The 26,189-nt window shown below is 58.5% G+C and overlaps 1 protein-coding gene across 4 annotated transcripts; it reads left to right on the top strand.

Annotated features, from left to right (window-relative positions):
- Positions 1–838: 838 nt before the first annotated feature.
- Positions 839–26,189, top strand: CYP26B1 (cytochrome P450 family 26 subfamily B member 1). Of its 4 annotated transcripts, none has more exons than XM_059891442.1 (8): positions 839–3,233; positions 5,944–6,022; positions 6,881–7,503; positions 10,958–11,182; positions 20,063–20,338; positions 20,608–20,763; positions 22,120–22,404; positions 22,758–26,189. In XM_059891442.1, the coding sequence occupies exons 3-8, from the start codon at positions 7,300–7,302 to the stop codon at positions 23,148–23,150; spliced, it is 1,539 nt and encodes a 512-aa protein (XP_059747425.1). In that variant the 5' UTR covers positions 839–3,233; positions 5,944–6,022; positions 6,881–7,299; the 3' UTR covers positions 23,151–26,189. The 4 variants fall into 4 exon arrangements, with proteins under 4 accessions (XP_059747425.1, XP_024854843.1, NP_001179722.1 ...); XM_024999075.2 differs by lacking the exon at positions 839–3,233 and adding an exon at positions 3,258–5,502; NM_001192793.2 differs by lacking the exons at positions 839–3,233; positions 5,944–6,022 and having other exon boundaries at positions 7,300–7,503; positions 22,758–23,160.

A 26,189-nucleotide genomic window follows, 5' to 3' on the forward strand; every position in this document is an offset into this window, starting at 1 on the left:
AGCCAGGCCCAGGGAGAGAAGCTGGCTGCACAGGCCCGGATGGGGGAGGGCAGAGGGCACTGTACCTCCGTGAGCGACTCCTCTGAGCAGGCTTCCCAGCCCTCCCCTGGCATGGGGGGCTGGGAAGGGCAGCCCTGGAGGGAGGAAGCTGTGCTCCAGCTTGCCTGGCTCAGCCCGTGTGAAAATGAACAGTGTTCCTTTTAAAAATCAACCATCTTGCAATTTCTAGGATCCCTGGGATTTTTGCAGCTGAGGTGGTGGGTGGGGGGAACAGTTTTTAGCACCAACAGCGTGAAGGCAAAATCACTTAGAGCCACCCGACCACATCCCCGCCTTTGACACCGGTGTTTTACCCTCCACAAAAGCCTTGGGTTCTCTGTCGTGCCTTTCTTTTTTCCTCCTGGATCTCCAATTGTCAAGCCTTCAAGAAAATGCACTTCAGTCCTTTGTCACTGAGTGTAATTTGATAAACTGAGCAGAAACACACTGCTCTCCCCATCCTTTCAAAAACTGTTACTGCCAGAGAAAGAGGATGAGGGAAAGAGATCTGAGGTCTTTGAATGGAAGTTTAAGCACGAGCGCACGCGTGCGCGGACAGACACACACAGACACACTCACACACACACACACACACACACGACTCTCATGCACATACCAGGACATGGAGTTGCCTGGGATGGGAGGAGGTTGAATCCCAGATTCTTGTGCATGCGGCCTGGCCCTGGGGTCCTGGGGCGCATGTCCTTCCAGCTCCTAGCGACTCCCCTGGTTGCAACCGCCCAGTGGGCGGTGCCAGGGCAGGTTTCAGGCTATAAAGGGCTCTTGGCTCCCAGGGCCTGAGGGAACGCCATCGCTGCAGCACTGTCCCTGCCAGCCACAGCCAGCTTGGGGCACTCCGGCCGGTGTCCCATCGCCACCGGGCAGGCTACTCTTTTCCAGGCAGTGCCGACTTGGACACTGCCAGCTGCATTCCTCATCCCTACCTCGCTCCTTCCATCGGCAAGTCCCTTTTTTGGTTGCTTTGGTTTGGGTTGGGTATGGGGTAGGAGGAAGGGGACTGGCTGTGGGGGCTTTGACAGAGGAAGATGGGGATATTTCCATTTCTCTGAAAAAATTCCTTCTGAGGCAAGTGTCCGAAGCTGCGATTTCTGAGATGAGGTATGGGGTGAGGCTTGTTCCACATTCAGGCAAAGGAGGAAGCAGCAAAGTTCGCTCCTAAGGGCTGCCTGCCTGCTTCCCAGCGCTGCAAGGGGGTGGGTGAGGGGCTCCCTCCCCCAGCCATGGGTCTCGGAGCAGCTGGCAGCGAGGTGCCAGGCTGTGTCTGCATCTGGCCCCTGCCAGGTAGAGACACTTGGGGGGTTATCGATAAAATAAAACAAAAACAAAAGAGTCTAAAGAGCTAATGATGAGAGGGTACTGGGGGTAATGTGGGAGCAAGTCACACTGAGGGACAAGGAAGAAGAGGAAACCTTTAGGAAATAAATAATTAGAATCCAGAATCTAGCTCTGCTTCGGAAGCACCACAGGCAGCAGGATGGTGGCTCCAAAGAGGTGGGGGGCCTGGCTGGGACTCTGGCAGGTAGTGGTTTTGAAGGGGCCCATAAATGTTCTAAACAGTTCAGAGCCTAACTTGGGGGGTGGAGGGGTGGGGAGTGAAGGGGAGCTTAGCCCCTGGGGGCTCTAGGAAGGCAGCATCCACGGCACTCTGGCGATTTCCAAATCGAGCTGGGTTATGTCTGCAGCCCCGCCTGGCCCGGCGAGCAAGGGACCCAGCCCCTCGCAGAATCACCAGCACAGCCTGGGACTGCCCTCTACGCTGTCCTTGAAGACTGGGCGCCCGAGAGGCATGGCCGGCCTAGCGATGCCCGATCCGGAGGGAGGACATGGAGAGGAGAAGGGTTAGCTGTCCTTGGGATGAATGTCCGGGGCCACAGCTGGGGCCCAGGGCCAAAGGGGTGCTGCTAATGTGCTGGGGTGGCACATTAGCAGAACTTCTGCTCCAGTTCTAGAAAGCAATGGAAGAGCATGACTGAGTAGGGCCTGGTGGCCCAAGGCAACCTCTCTTCTTCACCCCTCAGAAACAGAATGTCACTTCCCCTCGGGACTCAAGGTTTTTCAGGCAAGGAGGCCTGCTTCTGCCATGCATCTACAGAGAGGCCTCAGAATGGAATGGGGACCAGCCTGAAGCCCTGGGGAGGATGAGGAGGAGAAAAGAGCTGACTTCCAAGGGTGCCTTGGTGCCAGCAAGGCAGGAGAGGGCAGCTTTATTTCTCAGGATAGACTACCGTGGACCCAACGGGAGGCCAGCAAAGCCCTGCAGCCTCTCTTTGACCTCTGAACAGTAGCCCTGCTTCCTACCCACAGCCTCCTGGTCTCTACTCTGGACACTGGCCACCTTTTATCATGGGCTTTTTTTTTTTTTTTTGCCTCTTTCCATTTGGCTCCAGTTGGAGGAAGCAGAGGTAGTTTTAGGGGAAAGAAATTACTGCAATAAATCAGCATCAATTTTAAAAATTCAGGGCCAAAACTATGCAAAATTAGGTGTAAAACTAACAACTCCCTCCGTTGTCAGCTTTAATGGTCAGAAGCATGGATGTTAAACAAAGGGGCAGCTGCCATGTGGGACAGGATCTCCGTCTCAGGGGCTGTGTGCTTGACGCGGGGAGAGGGGCAAGGAGAATACAATGGAGATGGGGAGGGCCTCTCTGGGGCTAAGCTTTGTCTTCAGTACAAAAAGTTATATGTAAATCTAATATCTAAAAATAGTGTTTTCTCACAGGGCTGAGTGGAGATGAAATAAATAGTAGCTGTGGAAGAGATGTTGGCCCTACAGGGCTGCACACATGTAAAGGATTTGGAAAGTGCGATGTCGTTATTTCTTTGAGCACAGAAAGGCTGGGATACTCCTGGGGAGCCCTGTGCCTCTGTGAGGAGCTGACTTGCCCCATAGATGGGTGTTTCCTGAGCCTGGGAGGCGGGCGCAGAGCCTGTGCCTTGCCCGACTGACTACATAGTCCAAGAGTGTCTGATGTCTGCCCTTTGTGTTCTTTCAGCCCCTGTGCCAAGCATTGCAAAGTTCATCCAGGCAAAGCTCCACTTGAACTGGCATGATTGATCCCCCAGTCTGTTCTGATTTCAAGGTGCCCAGAAGGCCACAGAGACGTGGGAGGCAAGCTGTGAACCCAGGCTTCAGAGCACTTCAGGCAATAGTTGAAACCCCATGGAAAAGGGTTGTAAGTGGGGTGGGGTGGGAGGGAAATATTCTATCCTACAGCCGGGTCTCACTCCCAGAGCCTCCGGGCTGAGCTGCGTCCCATTGCTGGGGAGTCCACAAGGGTCCAGCCACACTCCTCTCGCCAAATGCAGGGTCGGATGATGCTTGAGAGGATTGGGGTTCAGTCTGGGGTCAGGGACAGGGTCCTGACCTATGACTCCATGACCAGGATAAAGGGTCAAGCTGGGATTAAGCTTGGGGATCTGTTTTAGGTCAGGGTTTTGGGTCAGACTGAGGTCTGGATCAGGGCTTGTTCTAGGGCCAGGGTCAGAGGAACATGTGAAGCGGATGAAGGCATGTCCTCAGTTGGAATCTGTTGAAGATGATTGCCGACCTTTCTCTGTCCTAGTCCCACTCTTTCTGAGGCTGCCCCACGGCCCCAGGATTCCTACTCTCCCTAGCACCTCTGGCAACATAGATAATTACAATACCATGGCTTTTCTTTTCTTTCTTTTCTCTTAAGTACTCTGTGATTTGAATAGAGAGATGGTTCCAATTAGGACATCCAGGGACTATTGCTATGTAGCCATGCTGTCCCTATGGGCATTCCCCAGGACCCCACTTGGTGGCTGGACAATAAAGACTCAGAATGACTCCCCCGGGGGCCCCTCCCAACTCCCACCAGAACAGGAGGAGAGGATGGAAGTGCTCCAAAGCCAACGGTGAAGCAGGAGAGGGGTAGGGGAAGACAGTAGGTTCCTGGAGACTTCTGAGGCTGTGATCTCTGCAGAGCAGACACCTCCTATGGTCTCTTGAGGTTGGAGGCAGGTGTTGTGTGAATTTGTTGACAATGATCTCTAAGTGTATGTGTCTGTGCCTCTCTCTGTGTGCACTATTCGCCTGCCTATGCATCTGTTTGCGTCTCTATAAGGCCATGTGTCCCTCCTTTCAGAGGTTGATGTTTCTGGAGATGGGTTCCCAGGGTGACTGCCCATTCTGCCGCCTTCTGGGAGTGCTGTGTCTAGGGCTCAGGCTAGATCCTTAGGGCTCTTCAAAACAGCAGAGCCTCAATAATCCACCCCCCTCCAGTCCTCACCCGAATCCCCTCCCCGCATGGGGAACACTGTGGTTTCGGTCTCACAGCTCCTGTGTTCCCAGTCCAGAGTTGTCCTCCCTGTTGTGAGGATGTGCCCCGGCTCTCTACTTCTGGGGTCGCAACGGTCCCAACGAGGACTCCGTGTGTCTGGGTCCAAAGCTGCTTGACGTGGCAATCTGAGGGCACCGAGGCAGGAGTGGAGCCACTTAGGAGCCTACAAGCAGGCCCTTTAGAGCCAACCTTCCCCTGCGAATGGAGTCAGGAAAGGGGGAGCCGGAATCGCTTCCCCCTGGATCTGTAGTGCTACGACTGTCCACCAGGTGGGGTTCCAGGGCAGAGAGAGAATTGAGATGACCCAGCGCTAGAAGCAAGAGACCGAGCTTTTAAACCTCCGCCCGCCACATCAACCTCGGAAGCGCTCGCACAGGGAGGAACAGCACAGATGCTCGCCCCTTAGACACTCACATACGTTCTCTTCCGGTGAACTCTAAAAGAGAACCCGTATTCGGTGCAGGGGACGTGTTAAAAGGGGAGTCGAGTTTCACTTACACACACATCATCCTAACCGAAGGTTAGGTCTTCTGCTCTGGGAATGCCAGAGTGAACGACGGAGAAAGGGGGCCGGGGGAACAAGACGCGCGGGAGAGGGCGAGCCAGGCGCGGGCTAGACCGTGTCGGGGTTGGCACGCACAGCTCCATGTATCACAGACAGCAGGAGGAGAGACCAGATGACAGACGGATGCACGATGCACAGACACACATTCAGCACCAGAGAGAACACACAAACGCGCAGACACGCCACGCAGCTCCACAGACGTCGGGCCGACCCGGGCCACACGCGCGCGCACAGACGCGGCCCCGGGCCACACGCACACCTCGCACAGGCGCGCGCGTTGGGCCCTCAGCGGCCGGCTGGGAGAAGGTGGCCGCTCTCACCTGGCATGTTTATTTATTAATATTAATTTATCAATGAATGTTTGTATCCTACTCCTCCCGCCGCCGGGTGCCGGGGCCGCCGCATTGGTCCTCTTCGCGGGACATTCACCAGCATCGGGGTTCCTCTGACGCTGCGGGGCGAGGAGGGGGCGGAGGGGACTACAAAATGAGAGAGTCTCGAGGTGTCCGAGGGGAAGGCTGCAGCGTCAGCTGCCCGGGACGCGGACGGGGAGAGGGGTACATCGGGTCCTGTAGGGTAAGAGACGTATAGAAGCGGGGGGAAGGGACCTTGGCCTCCAAGGTCTGAGGATGTCGGGATCCAAGATGGGGACTCCCCGCTAGAAGGAATTGGGAGTGACAGTTGAGAGGGCTGAGGGGTTCCGGGAGACGGGAGCCGGCGGGGTCCCGCGGGATAGGAGCTGGAGATCCTAAGCACAGGTTCAGGGGCTTTTGGCGCCCCTCAGTCGAGAAGCGGTCCGCCCGAGACCTCAGCTGCTGGGGCGACAGCCCACGCGGGACTGCCTGGGGGGCGAGAAGGGGGCCGGGGGCCCGGGAGGGGGGAAAGAGGGAGGGAAATAGCCTAGCAGCCAAGCGGGCACCATGCGAGCGCTCACCGTGTGTGTGTGTGTGTGTGTGTGTGTGCGCGCGCGCGCGTGTGTGTGTGTCTGTGTGTGTGTCTCATCTCGTCCGTCTGTAGGTGCCGGGCTCAGCGAGACGCCGGCGAGAAGGAAGAGGAGGCAAGAGGTGAACTGAGTTTGATCCTGCGGCGGCTACAAGTGGGTCCGCGGCGGGCGGCGGGCTGCGGGCGGCCGGGGCGGGGCAGGAGGCCGGCGGGCGCTCACACGCTCCGGCCGCCGGCCTCTCACCACGCCTCCGGCTTCGAGAGCGCGGCGGGGGGGTGGTAGGGAGGGTTGGGGGGGGGTGGGGGTGGGAGGGGGGGGCCCTGGCGGAGCGCCCACGGCGCAGCCTCCCGCCTCTATATAAACACACGCATCGCCTGGCTCTCAGAGGCACAAATTCACATTGAGGGAAGCTTTTAAAACCATCAGCCCTGAAATCCTGCCTCCGGCTTTTCCCCCTCTTTCATTCCTTTTGCCTTCCTTTCTTTTTCCCCCCTTTCTTTCCCCAGCAGCAACTCCAGAGCCGAGAGACCGCGTCCCGGGACGGACTGCCTTTTCTTAATTGATACAATAGCCTAGCTCGGGTTTTCACCTCCTCCCCCAACCCCACCCCGCCTCACCCCTCCCGCCCGCCGCCGCCGCCGCCGCCCCAGCGCCCGCCCGGGGCTCTGTCGCCGGCTGCGTCCCGTCCGGGCCGCGGGCCGCCGGCTCCGCACCCGCGTCCGCCTCGCCGCCTCGCCTGCCGCGCCCTCCTCGGGGGTGCAGCGGCGGCTCCGGGGCTTCGGCGCGCCGCCCCGGGCAGCCCAGAGGCGCTGAGCTCGGCCTCTCCACTCGCCTCAGCCGGGGAGCCTTCCCCCTTGCACCCAAAGTTTCTGGGTTCGTTGGAATTTGGGGATTCAGGATTTTTTCCTTTTTTTTTTTAACCTAGGAATTTGAGGGGAAAACTTTTGACAAATCCATCGCACTTTCTCTCCGCTAGTTCTCTGTCCCCCTTCTTCTTTTTTTCCCAAACAGGGGAAGGGGCTTACGAGAGAGACTCCCGCTGGACAAAGTTTTCCCCAAGTTTTCCGAGTGTGATGGTTGCGGGGAGAGCCAACCCACCAGCTTGATTCACGACTTCGTCTCGCCACCCCTCGAGCAACCCCTAAGCCCGCTATAAGGGAACAAACAAACAAACAAACAAACAAAGTTACACTCCGAGTCGCCTCGTGTCTCCTCTCTCTCTTCTTTTAGGCGATTTCCCGCCCCCCTCTGCTCTCCCCTCACAACCTCCACTTCCCTTCCCTCGGCCCCTTGCTCCTTCTCTGTTTCGGCTGGAGGTGCCAGGACCCCCGGCCGAAGCCTCCCCTCCCCCGCCGCTCGCGTCCCTTCTCGTCTGGCCCTCCCCTCCCCCGCCGAGGCCCGCACAGCCAATCCCCCGAGCGGCCGCCAACATGCTCTTTGAAGGCTTGGAGCTGGTGTCGGCGCTGGCCACCCTCGCCGCGTGCCTGGTGTCGGTGACGCTGCTGCTGGCCGTGTCGCAGCAGCTGTGGCAGCTGCGCTGGGCTGCCACCCGCGACAAGAGCTGCAAGCTGCCCATCCCTAAGGGCTCCATGGGCTTCCCGCTCATCGGAGAGACCGGCCACTGGCTGCTACAGGTAAGGGCGCACTCACTCCGTTGCTCTCCAGGTTCCACTAACGGCGAGCACCGGGCGGATGGAGCCGAGGGCCGGCCAGGGGGCGCCGGGAGCCTGAAGGCACCAGTCCCCGCCCCGCCCCTTCCCTCCTCTCCGCTTGAGCCGCCCGGGCTTCCCCGGCCCGCCTGTGGCGTGGTTCTGAGCCCGCTGGCGCCGGGTGCGCAGGTTCAAGGGGGTGGTAAGAGAGGTCCCTGGATCCCAAGACCGACTTTTTCCAGCCGCGAGCGACTCAGCAGGGGTGCGTCTAGCGTCCCGGGGGCTTCCCGAGCCGCGCGAGTCGGAGGGGGTGTCCCGTCTTGAGCCGCTTTCGCCTTTCCTTAGCGTTCCCGTCCCAGTCGCTGTCGACTTCCCTGTCTTTGTCGGTGTACCTGGGACCCGAAAACGGAGTCAGGCAAAGAAAGAGTGGGCCAGTGGCAGCCGGGATTGCCGCTTTAAGACCCGGGCTCTGTTCCCGCCGCGTCCCGTACTGGCCAAGCCAGGTACTACTGCCCTGGTCCACGGTTCGAGAAAGTGTGTGTGTTTTGTGGTGGGGGAAGAAGGAGGTAACCCAAGGAAAATGAGAAGCCTGAGACCCGAGGTTTCTCGACTTTCGGAGAAAAGGGTCTATTTACTTACTAGGTGGGGACAGTTTAGCAGGGGAGAGGAACTTGGGAGAGGTGTGTGAGATCCATTGAGAGCGTTTGTGTTTGTTGTTAGACGCCGCACGACCACACTGACGGCGATAATGGGGGTGGGCCTGTCGGGGACCAGACCCAGGTAGGTAATGGGGAAATTAATCTGGAATTAACCTCCTCAAGCGCTAGACAACCGCTTTTGCAATGTGTTAAACAGCAGGTTTTTCTTTGGGATGGGGGTCCTCTGGGTTAACCGCGGGAGGTGTGTTGCGTGCGCGTGTGCACGCGGGTTTGTCTGGCAGATGCTGATGAGAATTAGAAGGATGGCTGTACTGAAACAGACAGTCCAGGCCCAGGAAAGCTGAGGCGGGAGGTGAAGGCAGAGACCTGTGGGTTTAGAAGTGCGAAAGCTTGGCTTGAAATTAACAGACGCGTGCAATCCGCGCGTGCACACACAGACACCCAGCGCAGCCCCGCCCCGCCCGGAGCCAATTGACAGCAGAGCTGGGGCGGGAGGGGTACGCGAGCTTCCTCTCCCCAGTGGTCTTCCCAAGTCCCGAATCAAACTCATCTCTTTGGGGTTCGTGCAGCAAGGTGGGGTTCATATCAACCAGTGAGACCTACATACCCCGCCCCCACCGCTGTGAAGAAATCCCCAGAGCCTCTCCTGTGCCAACACACTTAAAGGGTTAACTGCAGCGGTGGTCTACGCTTTTGGCCGAGAATTTAGGAAATAAAATAATTCACAGGGGCGTCGGCCCCTGCCTTGTTATAGCCAATCTGCCGAATTCGCGGTCTGGCCCCCCCTTTCTTTACCCCCCCTCCCCCGGCCACCAACGTCCCCCTGACCTTTTCTCCGAATCCCACAAGGGCCTCTGGGGCTCCGCGTCCAACTCGCTTGTAAGATGGGGAGGGGGAAGCAGGCCTACGCCTCCCCATCCGTCCGCCCCCGGGGGCCCCTTGACCCTCCCGGCTGGCGGGTAATGAGAGATGCGTGTAGAGGAGCAGTGAAGGGGTTAATGGGAACCCTCTGAATCCCAGCTTTATTTTTTCGGAGTCATTTATCAGATTTTACTGGGGGACCTCCAAGGGCTCTCCGTTTCCACCGTGCGCCATCTAAACAGAGCCCAGGGCTAAAAATACAACATTTTTGTATAAATTGGACTCGCGGCCCGAGCGGCCGCCCCTATGAAAGTCCTCTTTGTGAAGACCGTGGAAACGGCGGACAAATAACCCTTTATTAATACCACAAAAAACGCACTTTAATTATAGTTAGGCAGATCAGAGGCGGGGGGGTGGTGCGGCGGGAGAAAGGCGGCGGCGACCTCGGAAAATTCACAACCCAACTTTTGTGTCGAAAGAAAAGAAAAACAGAGGAAACGCAGGAGAGGAGCGAAGGAGAGTCAGACGGAGTGAGAGAGACCGGTACCTCGGGCAGGGTGAAGGAGCCCCGCTCCTCAACCCCCTTTGGTCGCACCTCCACCCTCGCCTAGATTTCTCTTAAAGGGGTAGACGCCGCCTAGAAGTGCCGCAGAGTGGCGGGAGTTCTCCCCCACCCGCCAACCTGGAGGCGCGGGCGCTCCGGGCTCGCTCCCTGTCGCGCGCCCGGGCCGGAGGCACATGTGGAAAAGTGATTAGGGCTCCGGGTTCTGCAGAGTCACTTTTCGGCGGGGCTGGGGTGTGTACACATCTAACTGGCGAATACTTTTCCGCCGAAGAAAGGAAAGTGAGGAGGGGGACCAACCGGGGAAAAGAGGAAGCCGAGGGTCCCTTCGGGGGATGCATGACCCCGCAGGTCTGGAGCCCGCATCTGCACGTCTGCTGGCGGGCGGGCGGGACAGCCTGACAGGTGGCGCCCCTCCCCCTTCTCCGGGTTGTAGCCGCGGCTGGAGAAGGGTTAATGCGGGGTTGGGTGGCGAGCAACGACGTCAAAGGTGAGCGGGACGCCCCTGCCCCCGCCCCTCGGAGGTCCCCTCGGTTTCCGGTACCCTCGCGGGGCCAGCACCGCCAGCTCCTCCGAGCGCCCGGCTCGGGCCGGGGCCTGGCTCTGCTCGGCTCGCGCCGCCGCCGGGGATCCGGTTACCTGTGACGGCCGCCCAGCCCCGCCCCGCCCCGCCCCGCGGGAAGCGCCTTCCTCTGCGCTCCAGTTCCAAACTCCAAGGCGGCGACGAAAGTCCTGCTCAGTTATTTCGGGGCAAATTGCATTCGAAAATCGCGGCTCCGGGCCCGTGACTCTACCCTGCGGAGCTCTCAGAGGGCCGCCGGGTCCCTTCGAGGCCCACACCCGCGAACAGAGGAAACCCCAACCCCCATCTGTAGTGATTGCCTCGGGGCACCGACCGCTCGCCGCTATAAATAATCTTTGGCCTGCGGCCACCCCGCGGGGTCTCGCCAGCCCGTGGCCGCGAGCCTGGAAATATTTATTCCGAGAGTCTCCCGAGCGCGAGGCGAGGGAGGGGGGAGGCGGAGGCTCTAGTTTAGGGTCTCGCGGTCCGGTCCGTGATACCTTTTCCCTCCCGCAAGTCATTACTAAAAAGCCTCCCGCGGGGTGCCCTGGGCCTCTCGCCCCCTTGCATTATTTATTATCCTCTAGGCCCCACTTCCCAGTTCTCGTGCATGCTATGAAAAATAAAACCTACGTGCGTGCGTGCGTATGTGTATGAGTGGGATAGGGGAGGGCAGGGAACTGGTGCCCGAGGTGGGGGTCCTCCGCCCCTCCCCCGCGGCCCTCGAGGCTGGGCCTCCTGGACGTCCCATCTAGCGCTGTGGGCCCTGAGAAAGTTCTTGCGTGGCCCCTGTAGGGTTCTGGCTTCCAGTCGTCGCGGAGGGAGAAGTATGGCAACGTGTTCAAGACGCACTTGCTCGGGCGGCCGCTAATCCGTGTGACGGGCGCAGAGAATGTACGCAAGATCCTCATGGGCGAGCACCACCTCGTGAGCACCGAGTGGCCACGTAGCACACGCATGCTGCTGGGCCCGAACACGGTGTCCAACTCCATCGGCGATATCCACCGGAACAAGCGCAAGGTAAGAGCTCCGCAACCGTGCTCTGATCCTCTTCTCGCGTGCACCCCCTCGGAGTAAGGAGTTCTTGGGGCCCCGGTGACGTCCCCACCAGAATCCGCACCCGTATTCGCACACCATGCGGGAGAATCCCGAAGCTCCCTGCCTATACAGCTGCGACCCCAGATCCAGGGCCTGCACAGGCCTCCTCCGGGTCTGCCCTTTTGCTGACCCACCGCACCGTGCGCGCTACCAGGCCCAAAGGGAGGGTCATTGGGAGTTGGTTTGGACAACTTGAACATGCGGCGATAGGGGCGTCCAAAGCCTGTCCTCGCCGTGCTCCACAAACCTGGACAAAAAGAGAGGGCGGACGGTGGCAAGCGCTCCTCCTTATCGCCCCTTGGAATCCCGAGGACTAGAAACGGCTCATTCTAAAATCACACGTAGCCTCCCCTGCTGCAGGTTGCTTTAAGGGCACCGCAAGCAGGCGCAGGCGGCTGGGGGCACCTTGTGACAGAGGTTGCTGGGCCTTGCCTGGGAGGGGCGAGGTGAAATTTGGGCCACCGCGCTCGGATCTGGCCGAGGGGGAAGTACGAGGGGTGGGATAACAGCCGAGGAGGCGGCGGGGGATCAAAGCGCACCTACCCCCCTCCCATAAAGAGGAAGAGAAAGTGGGTGTTTATCCTGTGGATTTCCCGAGCGCCTGGAAGAGGCGAGGAGGAGGCGAGCCAGCGCGCACGGAGCAAGCCTCCCCCGCCCCCTCCCAGGGCTGCGCCGCCGCCGCGGCTCCGAGCGCGGGCGGCACGTGCTGTTTGAACTGCAGTAACCCGAAAGCTGAGCCGCCGGCGGGCGGGGCGCCGGCCCGCCGGCTTAAAGCGGCCGCGACAGGGGAAGGCGGCGCTGCACGACCTCCCCTCCCTTCATTTTTTCCACTGGGTCAGGGGACTCACCAGGTTTGAAACCTAGAGGAAAGGGAGAAGCAGCGTGTGATTTCTGGGAAGAGTGGCAGAGCCCGGGAGACAGGAGACGGCCACGGTGGGCAGTCCCCTCCGCCGGAAGTCTGTGTGTGAACGGAGGAATTCATCCCATAGAATTCGATGTCTTCCGAACGGCCCGCGAAGAGTAGTTCTTCGTAACAGACAAAAGGAGGAAAAATCAGAGGGGACTGGTCTGCACATACCCACCCCCACCCGGCCCCTGAAAAGCACGCATTTCAGGGGCTGGGAAAGGGGCTTCTGAAGTAGTCTCTCCAGCTGCTTCACTGGAGCCGGAAGCAGCTAACAGAGCCCGTGGGCAGATGGGGAGAGTTCTCGGGAGTGGCGGGGAGGGGGCTGCCAAACACTTCTTTTTTTCTTTTGGTGTTACTCCACCAAAAGTTTATTTTAAAGAGTTAGGAGAGAGCCCGAGACTCAGAAACCCAGCTCCAAAGAATGTGGCTTAGAAAGCCATTTTTGTCCTCCGCCCACAGAAGAGGACCCTGAGGCTTAGAGAGGTTGAGGGACTTGAAACAGGTCAGTTCAGTTCAGTTCAGTTCAGTCGCTCAGTCATGTCCGACTCTTTGCGACCCCATGGACTGCATGCAGCAGTCCAGGCTTCCCTGTCCATCACCAACTCCCAGAGGTCGGGAAACAGGTCGGGAAGGAGGAAAAGACAGGGCAGGGCTTGCAACACTGGCATCTCTGGGAAGAGCCTTTCTAAGCCATCGAGAAGAGCCTACTCAGCCCTGCCCACCCGGGGCTGCAAGAAGCTGAGGGTGGAGATGGAGGTGGGGGTGGGGGCGGTGCTGGGAGGAAGAAAGCTTGGTCAGGACCTGAGTGTGAGACCCTGGGGATGTGGAAGGTTTGCGGGGAGGCTCTTGCCTTGCAATTGCATTCACCCTCTGCTTGACTTGGCTGTAGGCCTTCAGGTGGGGCAGGGCCCTCTTGGAAAGCCCCCGAGGGTTTGGCTTTCTGTGGTCCATTTGGAAGGAGGGCCGGGAGGGTGGGGGAGGGGGAACACAAAGAATGCTGCTGGAGGAATACTCAGGGAAGGAAGCCTGAGGGACAGGGTTAGGTGGTGGGACCTGAGAGGCCAGAAAGCTGGATCACAGAGGAGGCATGGATAGTGTCCCTCTGCCTGGCACCCTTGCCCTCTAGCTCCTTGGGGGTCGGGAGCAGCCAAAGACCAGCTCATCCTGACTGAGACTTGGGGACCCTCTGTGTGTACAGGTGGTGGTCTTGTTATGTGGCATGTGTGTGTCTTATGTTAAAAAGACAGATGAAAAGGTCCTTCTCCCCCAGATCATTAATTGGTGTTCTGTCAGCTTAAGTTTACTGAGTTAAATAGCAGGGCTTGGGCTAGAAACAAACACAGAAGGTAGGTATACAAACATAAAGGCAAGGTCCTTGCCCTTGAAAAGTGGAATCTAGCTGGAGGGATGAGAAGAGAATACTCAGGAGCACACATATGGGTCCTGGAGAGAATGGCCTGTTTGCTGGACCCAGTGCCTGGTAGACCCAATTTGGCCAGGGTTGGGGCTGCCCTGTGGCACTCCTGCTGCCTTATCCAGCCCGCACTGCAAGCAGGGACCCTGCCGAGGGTAGCATGTACTCGCAGGCAGTGGGGCCCAGGTGTAGTGAGGCCCTGCTGGTGGGGAACTAGGAGCGTCACAATTTCCATTGGGGCAGGTACCCCACCCCTTCTCTGGGAGGTCTGACCAGATGTGCTGGGAAGGGGTTCCTCACAGTCATCGCTGAAGTCCAGGTGTTTGTCCAGGCTGCCCTGGTGGTCTAGGGCCCAGAAGGGTAGGGCTGCCAGGGAGAACACCTCGCCCAGTCTAACAGAATCCTCTCAGGACTCCAGGCCAATGTCGTCACAGCCACCACCTCAGGTTCCGTCCCCCTCCTCTGTTACGCCTCCCCTCCCTGGGGCCTGGGGAGTCTCTGATTTTGAGGGGAGGGACTGCATCTGTCTATGTGTGCAGAGAGGCTGGGTTGCCCTGGAAGAGTGCGTGGAGAGAAGTAGAGAAGATCAGGGGAGGGTTACCAGAGACACAGAGGAGGGGGACAGGGGATTGTTGTGCGTCATCCTGGAAACATCCAGTGCCGAAGCCCACACACAGGATCAGACATTTCCTCTTTTTCTTTGGAGCTGGGGCCTGGCTGCTTTACACCAAAGAGCCAGCATCTTCAGGGCATCTCAGGCAGTGGCCCTGAGATTCTGCCGGAGAACTTGGAGTTCTCTGCATCATAGTGCATCTCAGGGATGAACTTAGCTTTGGAACTCTAGACTGGAGAGACCCTAGGAGTGGTCTTCTTGCCCCTCCTACTCTGACCCCTGGCTCAGGGACTTCTGTGGCCATGACTGAGATAGGCGAACAGCTTCTCAGGTTTTGGGGGTAGGAATTAAGAAACTCTGCCCGCCCACCTAGGGCTCCTCACAGACTTAGCCTTTCGGCCCCCTGGGTGGGGATGGAGCTCAAGCTCAGGCTCATTGCACTTCTCTCAGAAATCCTGTGTATGCTGGGATTTGTGTCAGGATAGAGAGACCAGGAGGTGCTTCAGCAGGAGGCAGAGCCAAGAGGGCCACGGTTGCAGGATCCTGAGGGAGGCCAGCTCAGACCGGCTCCAGGTGTTCTTTGAACCAGTGCACAGCCTCTGACTCCAAAGTCATGTCCATCAGGGTTGGCTCAGGGCAGAAGCTCCTACCTGGGTTGAATGGGAAGGCAGTGAATGGCCAGGCAGCCCTGCTCCTGGGAGCTGCCCCGCCTCCCCCACCTCCGGCATAGGCTCAGAGCCTTTGTTTGGCCAGCGGAGGTCCTTCACCAAAAGTTACTGTAGCATCAGGGGCTTCTGAGGGGGCGGTTGACAAGAGCGGATGTCTCTGAAGGTCAGCGGGGGAGGGTGCCCACGGCTGGCTGCCAGGGCGCCTGGGAGTGGTCTCCTCCCTCTGTGTACCCTTGTGTCGGGCAGAGGCAAGTGGTGTGGGGGCTGTCCTCTCCCTTCCCTCTCCCTCCTGCGTCCTCCTCCCAGGGAGGGATGGATCCAAGACTGTGATGCTGAGGTATGTGCTCACTCTCCCAGCCTTGGGAGGCAGTTGTGGCCTTGGCCGGCAGCAGGGAGGCTTGGCCGGGGTCTGCTCCGGCCCTGAGCCCTCTATGCCGGTTGCTGTATCTGTTCTAGGTGCCCCAGGCTGAAGGGCAGAGGTTGGGGGTGTGCCCCAGGGGCTGACAAGGTTTGAGAGTAAACCAGAGTAGCCAAAACAGCTGGCCTTACCCTTAGAATAAACTTGGGCCCTTGAGGAGTGTCCCCTTCAGGCTCATAGATACATTGGAGTCCCCAGGACTGGTAGAGACTGGCTCAGTGGGTTTGGAGTGGTGGGAGGCTGGGTATTCAGGGACCCTGGTGAGTGTGGCCAGTCATGCCTGGGACTGTGACCTTGGGAGGCTTTTCCTGCTTTGGGCCTCAGCTTTCCAAGGGGGTTTGTCTCTGGCTGGAGGAGGGATAGAAGGGTCTGAGAAGACCTTCTCAGAGTCTATGGCCCAGCAGGGATGTACCAAGTGCTGCCCTCCCTTCACGCACTGGGTGCTTTTGTTGTGTGTGGAAGAGTTAGGGGAGACGGTCAGAGCTGGACTCAAACCGGGGACAGAAACTGTTCCCACAGGTGCTGAGGACCCAGAAGGGCATGCACAGGCTGGGCAGGGCGGGGGAGGTGGGTGTCTGGCCAGCACCTCCCCATCAGAGGGTCTGAGTGGGGCCTGACTCAGGAGGCAGCCAAGGTGAAGTGGAGGTCCAGTGGAAATGCCAGGCAGCCAAGGGGTGACGTCCTCTCCTGTCCTCCCCCTTCCTTGAGTATAAAGTACACACCTTGGCGTCACCCCTGTGCTGTGCGGACAGCTGCCTCGGCGGCTACCCGCCCTCTGTTATTCTTTCCACTCCGCAGGCTGCGGCTCCGGTGGCTTGGCGGGGTGGCCTGCCCGGGCCCCCACCCTCCCGGGCAGCCGCTTCCATTCCTCCCAGTCTGAGTCACTGGCCCGGGGAGTGGGTTCCCTCTCCGGCTCTTCCAGCTTCTGAGGCTGCCCATCTTTCTCTGCATCCATCCAGTTGTGAAGGGGCAGTTATCTGGCTGAGTGGGTCAGCAGAGGGCTCTGGGGGCCTGGGGATCTACTCCCCTACCAGGGTGAGATGTGGGGAGGGGGGCCTCGGGGTGTGAGGGAGACATTTGCAGAAACAATCACAGGGAATTTGAGCCTTGACAAGCCCCCTGGTGGTTACCCCAGCCCCCACTGTGGAATCCACTTTTATTCCAGGGAGAGGAAGAACCAGGGATGAGGGGTCTTGAGCCAACTGCGTTGCTGGGAAAGCCAGTAGAGGTAGGGGGAGGGTTTCCAAGCATGTCATCCTTCAAGGCCGGAGCCCATCCTGCTCTGGCGTCTGTGCCTGAAGTTCCCAGGTCTCCCGCGCCCTGCCCTCCCAGCACCAACCCCATGGGGCGTTCCCTACCTGCTGCTCTCTCTGCTGTGCTCTTTGGAGCCGGGCTGGTTCCCAGTGACCTTTGTCCAGCATTCTTGGCTCACTTGTGGGAATTCCCAGGGAAGCCCCAGAGGGAAACAAAGCAGTCCTGGCTCCCGCTGCGACTGCGGTCAGGCCATGGGCTCTGGGGCCACGGGACACCCTTCCCCTCCTCACCCAGAGCTGCTCCGCCGGCGCCTTCCCCAGTGCCCGAGTGCTGACCCTGCCCGCCCCCATGAGCCCCGGCCTTCCTCTGCCCTGGCCAGCACCTCCGCCTCCTCCTGGGCTTTGTGGTGGGCGGTGGTTTCTGGGCTGCCCCAGCTTTGGGAAGCGCCCGCGTTGTTAACCCTGGGCACGGTCCCAGGGATGAGGCCCTGGAGTTTCCCGGCGCCTGGGAGGCCCCGATGCCTGTGGAACGGCTGAGCAGGAGGCAAGAGCGTGGTCTTCATGACCATGGAGCAAAGCCCCTTGAGCTTGGAGTGCCCGCAACCTGCCTTTGCTTTGCTTCTCGTTTGGGTGGTTTTTCCCCCTCAGGGGCCCTCTAAGGAGAATCATGGGACTGCCAGGAGGAAAGGGATCCCAGAGCATCCAGTTAGACTCCTGGATGGGTCAAGATAAGGGCCCTGGTTGGGGCTGCCGTTCTTTCAGAAGCCCCACCTCAACGAGCCTGCAGATTCAGGCATCCTGGGGTCATTTCAGCTTCTGGCCTTGCTCAGGGCCCCTTCCCACTTGGACGTCAGGTGTGGACCCCCTGCTCTGGAATCGTTCTGCTCAGTCCCAGGTCCCCTTGGGTCCCTCCTGTTGTCCCTGGCTCCCAAGGCTTGAGTAGGAGCAATTCAGCCAGCCATCGCTAGAGGGCGCAGGGAATGTAACCTTTGGGACAGGGCAGGGCTTGTCCCTGGGTCCTGCCTGGCCACTCCTTGGGGTGCAGTGGGGTCCCTCAGAGCTCCCTGTTTCATAGCCCTGGAGTGACCCCTTCTGAGCCACTGTAGCCCATACAGAGTGTGTGAGTAGGGGCCCAGCAGGCAATTATACCATGTGATTATACCAGATTCTGGGCTTTGAAGGGATAGTGTCTACTTAGGGACACGTGGATATTGGTGTTTATGTGATTTGTACATTGAAAGGAACCTCAGAGGTCACCTGGTTCAGCCTCACCAGTTTACAGATGAGGAAACTGTGAGGCCGGGAGGTGATTTGGGCATGATCCTACAGTGAGCTGGTGGATGATCTGGGATTAAAACTCAGGTTTCCGGGTGCCAGGCCTGCCTTTTTCTACCACCCACTGCATGGACAGAGGAGCCTGTCAGGCCACAGTCCACGGGATCGCAAGAGTCGGACATGATTTAGCGACTGAACCACCACCAGCACTGCATCTTAGGAGCCTCGATGGCTTTGACTTTGGCTGATCCTTGTCAGCGTGGACCTCTGCTTGCTTCCCCCTCCCCCTCCACATGCCCACTTTTGTGGCCAGGTCTTCTGTGTGCTGGGGGCCCTGACCAGCCACTGCTCCGTTTCCTTCAGGGTAGTGCCCTTGACTCTGCTCTGGACCGGCTGGCTCTGGCCAGGCACGGTGCCCCCACCGTCCCTGCCTGCCCTACCTCCAGCCTCCCCACAGAGGCCTGGCAGCCACAGAATTATCATCCTGTGTCCCTCATGAGCCTGCTCGGCTCCCATGGACCACTTTCTGTGGGCTGTTTGCTATTTTATAAGGGCCCCTAGTCAGCTGGTGCTGGGTTCTGGGGCAGTGCCCTGCTCCTACCCATAAAACTCTTGGACCAGGAGTGGAACCTGGAATCCTAAGAACACCAGGGCTGGGGGGGCGGTGCTGAGGCAGAGAGCACGCTGGAGGGAGGTGGCCCTGGAAATGCCCCGGGCCCCCACAGCTGAGCAAGGTGTGAGTGACCTGGCCAGGCCTGGGCTGCCCCTGCCACCTCCCCTCATCCTGCTACATTTCAGCTGTCCCTTAGTAGCAGGAGCAGCCCCAAACAGTGCTGGTTTTTCTGCCCCTCACCGGCCTCCCTCCCCCCTCCCTCCCTCTGCCCACCGGGAATTTCGGAATGAAAGTGCTATTGTGAGCGTCTGGCTGGGCCACTGAAGGGCCAGCCCTGTTATTTCTGCAAACCAGCCCTCCCATTAGCCATGCAGGGCCGGGGCCAGGAAAATGTTACCTTTTCCTTCTTGAGCTGACTGCAGGGGAAATTCTCACATTTACAGTTTGTGCGGTGGTTGTGTTTGGGGGCAGGAGGGGAGGGCGGGCGCGTGTGTGTGGTTTGCGTGGGGCTGATTGGGGGTGGCTAGAGGGATATTTGTCTCCTTCCTCTGCTCTGCCCCTCCCCTCTCTGCCTTTCCTGATGACCTTTCCCTTGGCATTGGTGGGGGCACCCCTTCTTTCTGTCTCCAGGGATTGGGGCTAGAGGTTGTTGGTTGCCAGTGAGACCCACAGGCCACCAGTAAATAAACTCACATCTCACCCTCTCCTCTACACCTTGGGCAGCAACGTGAAACCGTGCACAGGGGCATCTGGGTGAGGAGGGGCAGGGGGGCTAAGGACTTCTTTGCTCAGGAATTGCAAGGACAGAAAGCAAGGGAAGTGGAAGCAGAGACTCACTGGCTACTTAAAATGAACTGGGAAGATGCAGGGAATTAAAAGACCTTCTGTTTGGCTTTCTGATCTTTTGAGGTGAAAAGCCTTACCTCCATTCCCATGCCTCCAGACCCGGTCACAGTGAAGACTTCTGGATGGCACAGTAACAGACTCCCTAGGATCTCCACCCAATAGGTGTTTCACAGGGAGTGAGAGCAGCCTTGGGTCTCAGGAAGTTCTGCTTGCAGTCTAGCCTTAGACTCTCTTGTTCTCCCATCAGTGGAATAAAAGAGCCACCTCCTGCTTTCCACCTCTTCCTCGTCCAGTCCACTCACCTGTGTTCTCTTCCTGCTGGGCACATCTGTGCCGTGGCCTAGGCATTCAGGAATGGCCCCTGCGGCGGAGGGGCAGCCTCCCCTCCAGCCCTGCCCAGCCCCCTCTTTTTTGCCCCTTGTGCTGGTATGGCCACATGGCCTTGCAGACCTGTTGGCAGCTGGACTGCCAGGTCTCCGGGCTTTGCCATTGTTTAGAGCACATGCTTTTCTGGGGCTTCAGTAAGAAAGGACAGCTCAGGTCACCCTGTGAGTGATGTTGAATGTCCCAACTCTGTGAACTGTTTTAATTCCGTCCTTCCCCTGCCTTCCCTTCAAGACATGGGCAGTGGGAGGGGGGCTCAGAGCGGAGGAGCCAGCAGAGGGACTGTGACTGGAGACAGGAAGGCCTGAGGCTAGTCAGGGCAAGGACCTGGAGTTTCCCTAATCGAGGTCATGGGGACTGCGCTTCGGCTGGGCAGGGCTGAGTCCGTCTGACCAGTTCACTCCTCTGCAGGTCTTCTCTAAGATCTTCAGCCACGAGGCCCTAGAGAGCTACCTGCCCAAGATCCAGCTGGTGATCCAGGACACGCTGCGTGCCTGGAGTAGCCACCCCGAGGCCATCAACGTGTACCAGGAGGCTCAGAAGCTCACCTTCCGTATGGCCATCCGAGTGCTGCTGGGCTTCAGCATCCCCGAGGAGGACCTGGGACACCTCTTCGAGGTCTACCAGCAGTTTGTGGAGAACGTCTTCTCTCTGCCCGTCGACTTGCCCTTTAGTGGCTACCGGCGGGTGAGCACCCAGGGCCTGGGAAGAGAAGAGATGGGCATCCGTGAGCTCCCCTCGGGGAGGGGCAACTGACCACTAAGCTGGTCACTGGTCACATTGGCAGAGAGGGGTTTCAGTGGGAGGGCACAGTGGACCCTTCACCTGGGCTCTCTGCTGCTTAGATGGGAAATTCTCAGAGGATTCCCTACCACACCTTGCCAGACCTTGGGAGGAGGCCCTTGGTGACCCTGCCCTTCCCCTTGGGTAACCCGATGGCCTCCTCCCTGCCTCAGGGCATTCAGGCAAGACAGACCCTACAGAAGGGCCTGGAAAAGGCAATCCGGGAGAAGCTGCAATGCACGCAGGGCAAGGACTACTCGGATGCTCTGGACATCCTCATCGAGAGCAGCAAGGAGCACGGGAAGGAGATGACCATGCAGGAGCTGAAGGTGGGGCCCCCTGACCCCCGGCCCAGGCAGCGCAAGTGCCGGAACTCTACCCTGGGACTGCATGTGCACCCATAGGGGTGGGGCCGTCCCTTCCGTCCCCATGACTAGCTGTGCACAGAGTCCTGATGATGAACTGGTCCCCACAGCAGCTGGGCCCCAGGCTCTCCCTCTCACCACAATTCCCTCTACCATTTTGGTAAAGATGCTGGAAATTGGATCCTAGAAATCCCGAACAGATGTGGCGTCAGGGGCATTGTCAATCCCCTCATCTGCTCCTCACCCACAACCCTCCCCCGACCAGTATTCACTATTGCAGTGCCTTTCATGGTCACAGTAGCCTTAGGAGCTCACCTAGGGAAATGAGGCCCAGCAGAAGCCACGTGCTGGAGGGCGGCCTCAGCCCTTGGGGAGGAGCAACCTTTTCAAGTTGGAGTCACAGCCTGCCTAGCACTGGCCAAATCCAGCTGGGCTGCCAGCCCCGGGACTGTCCTCTCTGGGCTCCAAGAAAGGCTTCCTGCCTACCCTTTCTTGAGGCGGATGTTCATCCTCACTTAGACTCTGCTGCCCACATGCTTCCCAGGTGCCCGTGGACACTGAACTGCCGACTGCTCCATCCCTGTCTCTGCTTCCCCTTTTTTTGGTTGTTTATAAATCTCTGATGAGCCAGAAAGGAGCTCAAAAGACTTCCCCATTTCATAAGAAGTTTTGTGACTTGTAGATAGTGCCATGGCAAGTAAGGGACATACTCGTTCACTCCGGTCTCTGGGTGCAGCGTCCACATTTGTAAAATGCAGGGCTTGGAATGAGACGGTTTGGGGAGACCTTTTCATGGGGCACCATTGCTCCCCAGAGGGCCCTGGAGGGGCTCTAAGTCCTCAGGGGGCCACCTCGCCTCAGCCTTCTCACTGCAGGTCCCATCCCAGGTCCTCCTGCCTCCTTAGCCCCTCAGCTCTCCTGACCACCTGCCACCTCCCTCCGTCTCCTGAGGAGGGAGGAAGAGCTGGGGCTGCCAGTGTGGAGGCCCAGCTGGAGACCCTGCAGCACACTCTACTGTCCCAAACAGTGCCTGCTCCCTGGGATTTGCTCATTTGCACTGATGAGGGCCGATGGCCAGCCCTGGAATCCAGCAGTGAGTGGGAAGCAGCTGTGCCCCAGGGGACTTTTAAGCTAGTGCCTCTGCCCAGCCAGGGGACTGGACCTATGTCCGCCGTGGCTGACACGCCCCAGCAATGTGAGGCTCAGAGGAAGCACCAGGGCTCAGATAGATGGCCCCAGGGTCGGGGGGATATGGGTGAAGAGGGGCTGCCGCCAGGCTGAACCCAGGTTGCAAGCGGCTCCTCCTCCCCGCTGCTGCAGGATGGGACCCTGGAGCTCATCTTTGCTGCCTACGCCACCACTGCCAGCGCCAGCACCTCGCTTATCATGCAGCTGCTGAAGCACCCGGCCGTGCTGGAGAAGCTGCGGGAGGAGCTGCGGGCCAAGGGCCTCCTGCACAGTGGCGGCTGCCCCTGCGAGGGCACGCTGCGCCTCGACACGCTCAGTGGGCTGCACTATCTGGACTGCGTCATCAAGGAGGTCATGCGCCTGTTCACGCCGGTCTCCGGCGGGTACCGCACCGTGCTGCAGACCTTCGAGCTCGACGTGAGACTCCCATGGGCTGTGGGGCGGGCCGACGGGAAAGACCAGCTCCCCGTGGGGTACCTCAGTCTCAGTCTCGTGGGGAGATGATGCTGACTTTCAGGGACCTTTCAGGCTGGTGGGAGGGTCTTTGCCCCAAATACTGGGTCAGATGCAGCCCCCCTGGGTGTCCTGTGAAGCTGCCTGAGACATCTATAAATAGGTGGACTGACATGCCCAAAGGAGAGCCTGGCCAGGCCCCTGGGACCACAGTGGGAACATCTGGGTGGAGACTGGCAGGCAGAAGGTCCGGGTCCTCTGAAACCCCCTTTGGTTCTCACCACCCCCTCCCGTCCCTTCCCCTACCTTGCCTCCAGGGTTTTCAGATCCCCAAAGGCTGGAGCGTCATGTACAGCATCCGGGACACACACGACACGGCGCCCGTGTTCAAGGATGTGAACGTCTTCGACCCCGACCGCTTCGGCCAGGCGCGGAGTGAGGACAAGGACGGCCGCTTCCATTACCTCCCTTTCGGCGGCGGTGTCCGGACCTGCCTAGGCAAGCACCTGGCCAAGCTGTTCCTGAAGGTGCTGGCAGTGGAGCTGGCCAGCACCAGCCGCTTCGAGCTGGCCACCCGGACCTTCCCCCGCATCACCTTAGTCCCCGTCCTGCACCCCGTGGACGGCCTCAGCGTCAAGTTCTTCGGCCTGGACTCTAACCAGAACAAGATCCTGCCAGAGACCGAGGCCATGCTGAGCGCCACGGTCTAAGGCTCCAGGCCTCGGGGTGGGAGCGCTGGAAGGGTATAAACCTGTGTGCGGGTGGGGCTGGAGCCCGGGGAAGGGGGAGGCCCCCAGGCCTTGCCCTCCCCTGTTCCCCTACCTGCAAACCTGCCCCAAGTCAAAAGGGGGCCAGCCTCCGGGGTGGGGCCCTCCCCCGACCCCTGCCTCTCTCCAGTCTCTCTGGTTCCCAACAGCTTAGTCCCCCGGGAAAGGGCCCGGCCCCCCGGGGCCCCGCATGCCCGTCACAGTGTTAACCGTCGGCTGTGCTGCAGCCTTTGCTTGTGATGTTCTGACCTGGTCTCTCCCCTCCCTTTTCTTTTGGACTCTTAGTTTGAGGTCAGGTGATTGCCATGGGGAGGGAGAAAAAGAGGTTCCCCCTGTGGCCCTCTCTTCAGCACCCGCCCCCGCTGCCCCGGCTCAGACAGGCGAGTGCCCCTCCCGGCGTGGCCACCCGTGCCCGCGGGGAACAGCACTGTGGGTAATAGAATGCCAGTCACCCTTGGCAGAGCGGGGATGGGTTGTCACCAGCCTGGAGGCCCACCCCTTGCCATCTGGGACGTTTGAAATTACCTGTTGCTGCTACTTTTTCTCTCTTCTGACCTTGGGGCAGAGGAGCCCCAGGCCCTGTCCTCCCAGCATCCTCCCTGGTGGCCCTGGGCACGCGCACTGACACCCCCACCTTTCCACCAGGTGGCTCAGAGCCCACCCTGCTCCCTGTACACCCACGCCCAAGGCCCTCTGCCCATGGGCTGACCCCCGTACCCCACCCCCCATATTTATTCACTGATATAACCGACTCTTGGTGTTACTGGGACTGGAACAAGCATTCTGCCATCCCCTGGCTTCCATCCCAGCTGTCCCAGGCAGGACTTCTGCAAGTGGCCAACCCCCAGCCCCTGCCCCCCACTGGCCAAGGGTCGAGCAGCCCCCCAGGCACCAGACCTTCTGTGGGCTCAACCTCGGAGCCTCACCCCCGAGGTGAGATCCAGTGGGTCTGCTTTTGTCCCCAGGGGAGATGGGGAGATGGCGCACTGCCTCCCCGCCTGCTCTGGCGGAAACCTCTAGCACAGGGGCCCTGGGGGCTGCTGCCGGCTCCCACGTGGTCACTGTCCACCGCGGTGCCCCCCACTCTGGCTGGTGAGTATGGAGAAGGATACGGGTTCTTCTGACGGGGAGCCAGGGCCTCCGTCATCCCTCCCTTGACCCTTCCCTTTGCCCTTGGAAAGGTGTCCCTGAAGTCCCTTCCCGCCTCTATGCCACTGTCTGCTTAGCCCAGCTCAGGGGTGTGGGGACCAGATGGAAGCCAGGGGAGGTGAGAGCAGAAGGCAGCCCTCCCTCGGCCGTGGTGGCTTGAGGTGGCTGTGGGGAGCGCTGCAGCGAGAGCCGAGGAGGAGGGTACGTGCGACTTGTCAAGTGATTTGGTGGAAAATGAGCGGTCAGGGGATGGAGGAGGAATAGCTCCTGCCACTGGCATTTTGAGTGTTGGCAATTAGGGATGCCTCCTGGGATGGTTTTGGGCCTCTGGTGAGTCTCTCAGTGATTTTGTCTGTTTCCAAACTTTTCTTTGATTTTCATGTTTCTCTGTTGGCTTTTGATGTTATAAAAGCAATGAATCCTCTTTAGGAGAAAATCAAAAACACACAGAAGAATAATGCGGGGCACCAGTGCCCCCGCTTGGCTCTCCGCAGCAGTGACTCAGTGGCTTCCCAGAGGCGTTCAGTGGGCAGGTGGCAGACCTCCACTCCTGCCCCCGCTCACACCTACCTTGTGCTGGGCTTTACGGGAATGGTTTGTGCCCACGGACTGGTCTGTGACACCCATTCTCAAGTATTTCATTCGGTTCCTACCTTTCCATCATTTAAAAAGCCAGTGCAGCACAGACATTATTGACAAAACTTGACATTAAAAAAATAGTAATATTATCAATTTCCCCCCACCCCATTCTGAAAAACAGGCAAAAAATACCCCACAAAAAAACGTGTTAAGGACTCATCAAAGCTTGCGAAACAGCTGCATGGTGCACCAAAATTTATCCCCTACACAAAGCCCAGTCTCTGGAAGGTCCTTGCTCCTCTATGCTGACCCATCTTATCCCAAACCAATTGTTTTTTGACTGCTTTTTGATTGCAGTAAGTGCAGATTCACCAGGAAGCCCGCCAGGCCTGGCCCTGGCAAGGAGCAGAGAGCTGGAGGGCTGTGGGAAGCTTCAGTGGCCTTCAGTTTCGGCCACCAGCCTGGGAGGGGCAGAGAAGGCAAGACAGAGGATCCCTGTGAGGGAGGGAAGAAGGATTACTTACCCCACTGGGTCTCAAAGGGGTTAAGAATAGAACTGAAGAAAGCTCTTGACTGGCTGACAGGAGGGTTTCCATGTCGAGGCTCATCCATCTCTCCTCTTTACATCCATCCGTGTCTGTGTGCTTGTCGTAGGTCTTAGAGCGGTAGCATTAGATGGGTGACGTGTTCTCACTTACCATTCCTACTATTGTAACTTGACATTAAAGAGACAGAACCCCACAGAGCTCTTCACGCCATGGGCTTGCGGATTGAAGCACTTTCAATGTTGGGCGCTGGCATCTGTGTTCTGGGCCTCATCTTGACTCTGCCCAGATCGCTCTAATTTTATACACAAAACTTGTTTTTTCATAAATGTTATAATTTTGTGTCTGTCTTTATAAACTATTATAAGTACTATTTTTGTTATAATTCAAAATAGATATTTAGTATAAAGTTTTTGCTGTTAAATATTTGTTATTTAGTAAAATATGAAGTGTTTCCTCTATTGTAAACATGGTTCAAAATATTAATATGTTTTTATCACAGTTGTTTTAATATTGAAAAAAAGCACTTGTGTGTTTTGTTTTGATATGAACCTGGTGCCGTGTGAGTGTTTTTGCCGTCGTGTGGTTTCACACTGTATATAATATTCCATGTTGCATATTAAAAAAATGTTGTGCATTTTGTGATTTTGGAAATACTCAATGTGGCTCTTTTATAGGCTTCCATAATAAACCGTGAAGACTCACCCTC

Source organism: Bos taurus, chromosome 11 (genome assembly GCF_002263795.3).
Source record: "Bos taurus isolate L1 Dominette 01449 registration number 42190680 breed Hereford chromosome 11, ARS-UCD2.0, whole genome shotgun sequence".
Classification (NCBI taxonomy): domain Eukaryota; kingdom Metazoa; phylum Chordata; class Mammalia; order Artiodactyla; family Bovidae; genus Bos; species Bos taurus.

What these genes read in the sequence shown, in the direction of transcription:
- CYP26B1 (XM_059891442.1), top strand. Translation starts at nt 7,300, where the DNA reads ATGCTCTTTGAAGGCTTGGAGCTGGTGTCGGCGCTGGCCACCCTCGCC. An exon ending in CCGGCCACTGGCTGCTACAG is followed by an intron (nt 7,504 to 10,957) that starts GTAAGGGCGCAC and finishes TGGCCCCTGTAG; the next exon opens with GGTTCTGGCTTCCAGTCGTC. An exon ending in TGACCATGCAGGAGCTGAAG is followed by an intron (nt 20,764 to 22,119) that starts GTGGGGCCCCCT and finishes CCGCTGCTGCAG; the next exon opens with GATGGGACCCTGGAGCTCAT.